The 8,820-nt window shown below is 35.5% G+C and overlaps 1 protein-coding gene across 3 annotated transcripts; it reads left to right on the forward strand.

Annotated features, from left to right (window-relative positions):
• The first annotated feature begins 3,708 nt into the window (after positions 1-3,708).
• Naxd (NAD(P)HX dehydratase) lies at positions 3,709-8,407 on the forward strand. Of its 3 annotated transcripts, none has more exons than XM_018028805.2 (3): positions 3,709-6,956; positions 7,194-7,849; positions 7,926-8,407. In XM_018028805.2, exons 2-3 carry the CDS (start codon positions 7,225-7,227, stop codon positions 8,243-8,245), a joined length of 945 nt encoding a protein of 314 aa, XP_017884294.1. In that variant the 5' UTR covers positions 3,709-6,956; positions 7,194-7,224; the 3' UTR covers positions 8,246-8,407. The 3 variants fall into 3 exon arrangements, with proteins under 3 accessions (XP_017884294.1, XP_017884293.1, XP_026671437.1); XM_018028804.2 differs by having other exon boundaries at positions 3,709-6,476; XM_026815636.1 differs by having other exon boundaries at positions 3,709-6,457.
• Positions 8,408-8,820: the final 413 nt, after the last annotated feature.

Genomic DNA, 8,820 nt, shown 5'->3' on the forward strand with positions numbered 1-8,820 from the left:
TCCTCTTGAATTCTACCAATTTTTTTTTCAGCATACAGTTGATAGGATACACTGAAATTGTTTTGTCAGTGACCTGTAGAATCTTGTATATTAATGATTCTAATTTTAACTACGATTTTAATAATATCTATTAATATTATGGAGGAAAGCAACATAATCAGGCGATTTGTTCAAGTCTGGCACATCCAATACAATTAGGTAAGCTAAGATTATACGTGAACAGGATTAGAATTATTATGATAATGTAAACATGAAAATTTGATGAAGATATGCGAGAATTAACGTTCTGCTGGCTACTATAATTACTAAATACAATAACGAGGACTTTAAATGGGCATATATTCCTTTTGAAGGCGTGTTCTCGCCGATCGTTATTATAACTGAAATCGATGCACAACATTCGAAAGATGATAATAAAAGAGATACAACATGAAACTCCGACAAATAATAATAAGGAAGAAGTATTCATAACGCGTGACAAATGAACCCTTAGTAGATTAAGATGTCCCATTTCGCCCTTATTAGATTTAAGTGTTGCGAAATTCCCGATGATTTTGCGGCGAGCGTGATGATCGTAGACCAAAATTGCGGGTATAAAGTAGTACAGAACAATTTCGAATTATTATATTTGTATCTCGCGATTTCTTCGTTTCTTCAATTAAACTTTTCGGAATCTGCTGATTGGAGACGTTGTAGCTCTCGGTTCATAAGTTAAAGCGAGTCACTACAGTGCTAAAGCGAGGAAAATGTTAAACGATGTGCGAAGTTTTGTCAATTTTTGTCTGTTAAAAGAAAGATGAAAAAAGCATTTCTTACGTATGTACATCGTTGCATTTATGAAGAAGGTAAAATCATATAATTTCTTTGTATTTCTAAGCAGGCGATAAAAGTGTAATTCTAACGTAGAAGGGAATGATCATTTTCAATTAGTGTCTTTCAAGCGAACTACAAGAAAATCACATGGATCGTTAATTTATATTTGCAGATCAACATTTGATAGATCATAGAATAGCGCGTAGACAGGGAAAGCGAATATAGTTATATCGAGCGACTATTTATACTGTACGTCGTTAAATTTTATCTAGGAAGGAAGCGCGAGTGGGTGGGGGGGGGGTGTTGTACACAAGCTGTTCGAATAAACGAGGAAAATGTATTGACTTAGACGTGAAGAAGAAAATCTGCACAAAAGAGCGCCATACATCACTGCTGTTATACGAGACGGGTAAATAAATGAAAACTAGTATTAATAAAACAGAACGGGAAATCAGAAGTACTAAAGGCGGCAAGATTAAAGATAACTTTCTCTCAATTAGGGTCGATATGTACTATTACAAATTAAGGCAGACGAGTTATATTTGTTTACTGACATATATTATATGTGATGTATATGTATGTACATATATATAATTGCGTATATGTACGGTGTATATCGATATAAACTGTCCTTAATAACTCGTTTGATCGTCGAGGGATGTGAGAAATGTTTCTGCTTCGTAAAAGTACAAAATGCGGTTTGCAGGAATGAAACGTATGAGGAAATTAATAATCTATTAGTGGGACGTACGAGTGAAACGTATGAGGAAATTAATGATCTAATAGTAAAAACGCTGTCTAATTCAGAATAATGGATTAGTAAGAATCTAAATGAACTCAGGATAACGGACTAATAAAACTATCGGAATTCTGTTTTAAATGAACAATTAATTAAAGAGTTAGTTCGATTACCGCCGACAGTTCTCATCGATGTACGCCGTAGGAAAACGACTTATAATACCCGTATTTTACATTTGTTAGCAAACACGGCAAACGGATTGCAAATGATATATGAGCAAAACGCAAACCACGTCAACATCTATATAAGCCTAGATACATGGTAGGAAGTTAAGATCCTCCCATTTTCTTAATTATGTACCTAATTAATTAGTAAGCTGTCGTCTAGCAACAAGATTTCTGCTGTTTCTCGAAGGCCGTGATATTTTTTGTAAAGTATACCGCGTTCAGCGGACGATCTATATACAGAATAAATGTTCAAAGAAAAAAAGAAACATGTTATTTAAAAAGCGGTTACGAAAAGGCCTGAGGGAAACGGGGAGACATCGAGAGAGTTGAAAAAGAAAAAATTGAATTAAAACGTCTCATCACACTGATCTCTATCTTTTAAAGTAGACAGTATGGATGTTTAAATATAATTATGTGGATCGTATAGTAGTCGTAGATAGCTCTACATTCTATAGAACAGAGTCCTCGTGTAGTTTAAAAATCGCCCAACCAAACTCTCACTTATATTAATTAAATAACCAGACGATGAAAACGAGTGATAATAAAAATTCAATAGTACTAATTAAATAAATACTAACTATCGAAATCGAAACAATGTTCATAACAATGGAGGTCTCATAGTTAAGCATTAGGTAGGATACCAATCCAGGAAAAAGAAGTCGCTACATGTAATTCTAATATTTAATATTATGCGTAACGTTTTCTTGTCGAGCGTGCTTCAGATGATTTTATTAGTGTCTACATACGCGCTCAATCTTGGCCAGATTGATCTCGGAGGACGTTGTAATATACGGACCTTTGTAGATTAAGTATAATACGTGCTGAATTCAATTATTTGTGACACTTTAATGCACCACCGAGCTTCGTCTACATATGTATAACTCCCCTTCATAAGTCTTCAATTCAAATTCACTTTAAGAAAGTTCAATTAATCAGACCACTTCATTTTTATCATACACCAAATTTCTAACGATGAAATTGACAGATCGTGGCTTATAATTTTTAAATTGAAACTTACATTAAGATTTATGAACGGGACATTACCGGAACATAATTAATTAGCGAGCTCGGTCGTTCTTTAAAGGAAAGGTTTATCAAGAAAGCGTAATCATCTTGAATATATCTTTATTACCCGCCGTTTGTAGGAAGTACGTCGGACGACTCGAATTCAACAGTTAAAAGATCATCCGTCTATCGGTTACTATGTAACTTACTTAATCCGGTTCGCTTTGTGAAAAGTTGCTCGGATTTGTTTAACAGTGATTAATCTCATTCGAATGAGACGTAGGGAAGTGTCGTCCGTCCTACAAACTGCCTTGTTAAGGAGTAACTGTTTACCGCCTGTCGTCTACATTCTAGCGTTAAAAACAGAAAGAAAAACAGAAAAGAAGTCAACCATCGGTAATTCATGCATCCTATTGTAATTTGCTTCAACCTCTGACTAAAGTCTCTTACTAAAGTGCCTGGCGCTTTATTTGCGCGTGTTTGCATTGCAATGACACTTATTAGTAAGTTTAGCCGCTAAGAAGACGAATCGAGAAATCAGTGGCGACGTAATGCCTTCGATAGATATCAAATATAATTAGGGAATAAAAGGAGTGTAAAGCAGGAGGGTGTGAATAACGTAGAACGCGTCGTAAACGCGAATAAAACTGGTTTAAGCGTATTATCTATATTATCGAGTGTCTAACGATAAGTGGGCAAGTGACAACAGCTACAATTAACGAAAACCACCTGGGACAGAAACTGTCTAAAAGAAGGACATTACATAAGGTACAAAGCTATGCTATGTACTGTATGATACTATAATATCTATCATACTACGTGGGATTAAAATAAGGTGCCCCGGGATTTACATTATATATATTATATGTAATATGTTGTGAGTTGCATATTATTATTATTATTATTATTATTATTATTATTATATTATTATTATTATATATTATTATTATTATTATTATTATTATTATTATTATTATTATTATTATTATTATTATTATTATGATCATCTAGCGTACAGGACTCGTGCGAAGTTTCCCAAACAAACAATATATTTTAACGTAATGTGAGAATTATGCGATGATACAAGATGAAAAAATAGTGCAATGACACCTCATCTATTGGGGTATGCGTTGTATTAGTTCAAAGAGAGAGAGAGAGTGACGTTCACGACGGACATAACAAGAATAATGATCGATGGATCTTGTCTACCTTACATCTTACTATTCAGGTGATTAATAACTTTGCTACGAATTAATATATGAAATAAAATTTGTGCATAAATGTGAGTGTAAAAATCGAAAATAATAGCTACGATAAGGAAGTATTATAGATTTTACTTATAACACCGCGACACATACCCAACAAAGCCCAGTTGTGGGCGTTAAGAACGGAGAATGTTCTTAAAACGTTTAATTACATTCGAAAACGACAACAAATTGCAAGCCGAGAAATTTGTCTAGTCTTTCATTTTCGATCTTCGACTAATTCGTAAGTTAAATGATGTAGTTGTTAAAAGTGAGCAAAACGGAAGCAACAGTTTATTAACTCGAGGTATAATTTCTACGCGTCGTTTATCACGCATGTAAATATATTTTTTATTCTTAATCACGCTGAGTTTTGGGAGCATTCTTTCATCTGTCTCTGATCAGACGTTGTTAAATAAGAATGTTGCGGTCAATTGCGGAGGGACATTCGGATGCGTGTGTAAACTCGGTTCCACGAGAGAACGTACTCGCCTTTTCCGCTGAGCGGATGAACGATGCCAAGCGAGGGCTCATCAGATGATGTACGCTTACTAAAACTATTGGAACTTTCATGGCCTTGCATGGGGTAGGTATATGGGCATGCTCGAAGTCGACGAGCCCCAATGATTTACTATAGTAAGCATCAGCTGATTAAAGCTTGGAAATCGGTTGGAAGGTGAGTACGTTCTCTCGTGGAGGTGAGGATAGGAAATAAGCCAATAATATGAGTCAGCAGAAAGTTATAGATAAGTATGTAAGCATCTGAACTTCTATCACATAGATTAAGGTGAATCAAGCGTCTCGTCTTGAAAACAGTAACGGGGGGAGCATTAGAGCGTAATCTTTATAAGATAGGGATGTAACGTAATGGTTTACGGCACCACAAGGAGGATCTATCTACAAAAGTTGTTCCGATAGCTTTACCGTGCGGTGTAACTACAGCGATAACGGAGTTTAGAAAAATTTAAGTGAATTATTTATTAAATGAGAGCGTTGCTAGTTTCGTCATCGTTTGCGCATTGAAAGTATAAACTATAAATGATTTCATATTGAAATATGAAAGAGCAACCATTAGACGTACGTCGTATATATGTATAAAAGTTGGGAATCACTCTAAGCCATTGCAAAAAGGGAACGACAAACGAATCTAAGCGGTACCATTGAATGAACCGAATAAACATTTATTAATTATAAGATTTGTCTCTAAAATAATATCTACGACATATATAATATATGTGTAAGTGTTTGATCATTTCTCTTCTTCAGACCGTTCGATCGTTTAGATTTTAGTGGATTAGTTCACGCGGCAAAATATTGTTTTATCTCATTCCATTTATTATACATATAGATATTTGTATTTACAATATATTATAGATACACATAGATGTATATGCACAATAATAAGCGACTAAACCAAAAGGGAATTTAACAATCCATATATCTTCTATGTATGTCAATAATAAGCGAGTCAAACATGTTTAACATTAAAAATGTGTATGTATAATATAAATTAATGAGCTGCATCTTGCGTTATTCTTTTCTTTTTTATCATTATTATTATTATTATTATTATTATTATTATTATTATTACTATTATTATTATGATCAATTATTAACAATTGCTGTAAAGGTTGAACCGTAGAGACCAGCTATCTCGAGATATCATGCCGTGATAAGGAATACATACAGACGCGACTAAGCGTAAGGTGAAAATGCTAAAAGTTCATAATAAAGTTTTGTCGAATTCTATAGAGTAAGTGGACAATGTTTCTGACCATTCAATGCTGTTGTATTTTAGTAACAATATAAATGTGTCTAACTGAATTTCTATACAAAATCTAATACTCATGAAGTAGTTCGTAAGACGTTTAATTGTTGCCCAAGGCTCTGTGTGACCCGTACAGAGCGCCGCGAATGTAGGGTATAAACATAACGTTCGTGCTATGATTCGAAAATCCAGCACCACGCGGCATCCACGGGGGCATCTATTTCTCGCTTTAGAATATAGCTCGCGATTGTATATTTACTAATTGAACACCGCGTTAACAATACGACAGTAAAAATACTAAACAATGCGGCAATAACGGTAACACTTTCAAAAATTAGAAATATGGATATTATATTACAGAGTAGTGCCTGCCTATTATTGCGCACATTTAGATAATTAAATGTGCTTATTTTCGTTCGAATAGATGTTCGATTCTATTCAAGGGATACTCACTGATCCTGGTCGTACCGGGTTCAAATCCCGATAAATACTTAAAAGATGTGACGTAATGCTCTTCGAGAAATGTAGGTCTGTGATCCGTAGACAGCCGACCTTTTCATCGTTTCTTATTCCACTCGATCGGCGCGTTAGAAATTTCCAGCTTTAATATCCCTAGAGGCGTTAGAAAATTCCTGCAGCGAACGAAGCCCGTCGATAAAACGTGAGATGCTTCTGTTTAGGTCTGTATGCGTGTGTGCGTTTGTTTACGCTTGAAATTTTCAATTGAAAAATGTAACACTCAAAACTTTGGCTTTAATTACGTAACGAGTAATGACAAACGGAAGCGAACAATTGTTTTTCAACATTCTGGACTCTGGACCGTAAATCTCCGAACTCGTGTTATTTTCGCTTGGAAAAATTCGTAGTATTTGTGTAACGAAACTAAAATTTACATGTATCCACATTGTAAGCAAGGTGTTCAAATACAATACATATATAATTGATCCGTTTTATAAGTGTACAATGACATGACTCCACCAGTGTAACACAGAGGTTACAGATTATCATCAACTGTATTTATTTATTTATTTATTTATTCGTCGGACACGGTCGTGTTTCTTATCGACGTTCTCCACGGATCAAAGAAATCGTATATAAATTGAAGAAAACTACAAGTTGTATTTTCCGAGTCGTCAATTAAATATTAAATACAATTGCAGGTAATATAACAGAGTGAAATCTCAATTTGTATTAATAAAATACCGAAGAAATATCATTTTTTGCAAGAACTACTTTTACATTCGACATAATGATTTATAAAAAAAACATTTATCTTCATTTAAGATGTTTACTTACAATAACAGTTTTATCTACATATAATGACTAGTACGATCAACAATCAACCATTCGAGGTAAAAAAGATCTGTTACAATTGTATGAATAAATTCTGTTCACAGGAACTTGATAAAATCCTTGCTGGTAGCCAAAATGTCAACGACGGTGTCAGTAGATGAACGAATGCTAAAAGGGATTCGTCGAATAATTCCGAATCTGAATAATACTAAGTACAAAGGCCAGGATGGTCGGATAGGAATATTCGGAGGCAGTTCAGAATACACTGGTGCACCTTATTACACAGCGATGAGCGCACTGCGCACTGGTTGTGATTTGGTACATATTTTTTGTGTAAAAGAGGCGAGCATTCCATTGAAATCTTATAGTCCAGAGCCGATAGTCCACCCAGTCCTGGATCAGTACGATGCGATAAAGCAAATCAGACCCTGGCTGGACCGGTTACACGTGATCATAATCGGTCCTGGCCTAGGGCGAGACGACAAAATATTTAAAACGATAGTCGAACTGATAACAATCTGTCGCGAGATGAAGAAACCACTGGTGATCGATGCGGACGGGTTGTTCTTAATTAGTCAGAAACCTGACGTGATCAAGGAATATCCAGGGGTAATTTTGACTCCGAACGCGATGGAGTTTAGTAGATTAGTGAAAGGAGTTTTGGATAAGAATATTCAACCGTCTCCCGTGGTTAAGAACAACGACGTTAAGCATTTAGCTGAAGCTCTGGGGAAGAATGTCATCATTCTACACAAAGGAGGTACTTAGATATTTCTCTTTTCTTTAGAAGCTAGCTGTTCACTTGCATTGAGTCTTACAAAAATTTCAATTTTCAGCTAAGGATGTGATCGCGGATGGTCACAAAGGAACGGAAGCGGTGTCCTGCGGGTTGGCAGGGTCTGGGAGAAGGTGCGGAGGCCAAGGAGATTTATTATCAGGGTCTATAGCAGTTTTTTGGTGGTGGGCAATTTGCGCAGGGAGCAGCGAGAGCTCCTTGAGCGCACCCGTCGCCGCTAGCTATGCCGCTTCGAGGTTGATCAGAGAGTGTAACGCTTCCAGTTACAAAATTAAGCAGAGAGGGATGTTGACGACGGACATCCTGGAACAGATCCAGCCGATTTTCGCCAAAACATTTGAGACTCATTGCAACAAGTGAGCCAATCAGTCGAGTCATCTCATTTTTCTGTGAAGTGTACGCGAACACGCTTACTCTTTTAATATGTTAAAGAATTGCTATATTTTTTATGTATTGTTTAAACGATGTATCACAATTTGATATTATAATTTTGATATTAAAACAAGGAAAGTATTTTCTGTATTTTTGTATATGTACTGTAAAATCCTTACCGAATTTCTCTTATGAATATTGAATAAATCGATTAACACTTTCCCGTCCTGTGATAACGACGTGGTTGATAAGAACGATTCCGGGGAAAGCGTATCGGCGGTAGAGACGAATACTTGGACGAAACGAAAGACGTGAAAGTGTTAATAATAACTGTACGAATAATCACGGAGGAATAATTATTTATAGAACATATTCGTTCAGTGGAAGAAGTCGAACGAGGAGCATCGATTCCTGATTTAATGATTATTTCTTATACGAAAACAAAATTTGAGATTGTGAAATTAAAAAAGCAACGATGAATTTATAATTAAAACCCTTATTACCAATCAGTTTCTGAATTCTATTTGTAGTTTTTAAAAAGAACAGCGTCGGGAGATCGAGAA

This window comes from Ceratina calcarata, unplaced genomic scaffold (genome assembly GCF_001652005.2).
Source record: "Ceratina calcarata isolate Rehan_Ccalc_2016 unplaced genomic scaffold, ASM165200v1 scaffold473.2, whole genome shotgun sequence".
NCBI lineage: Eukaryota > Metazoa > Arthropoda > Insecta > Hymenoptera > Apidae > Ceratina > Ceratina calcarata.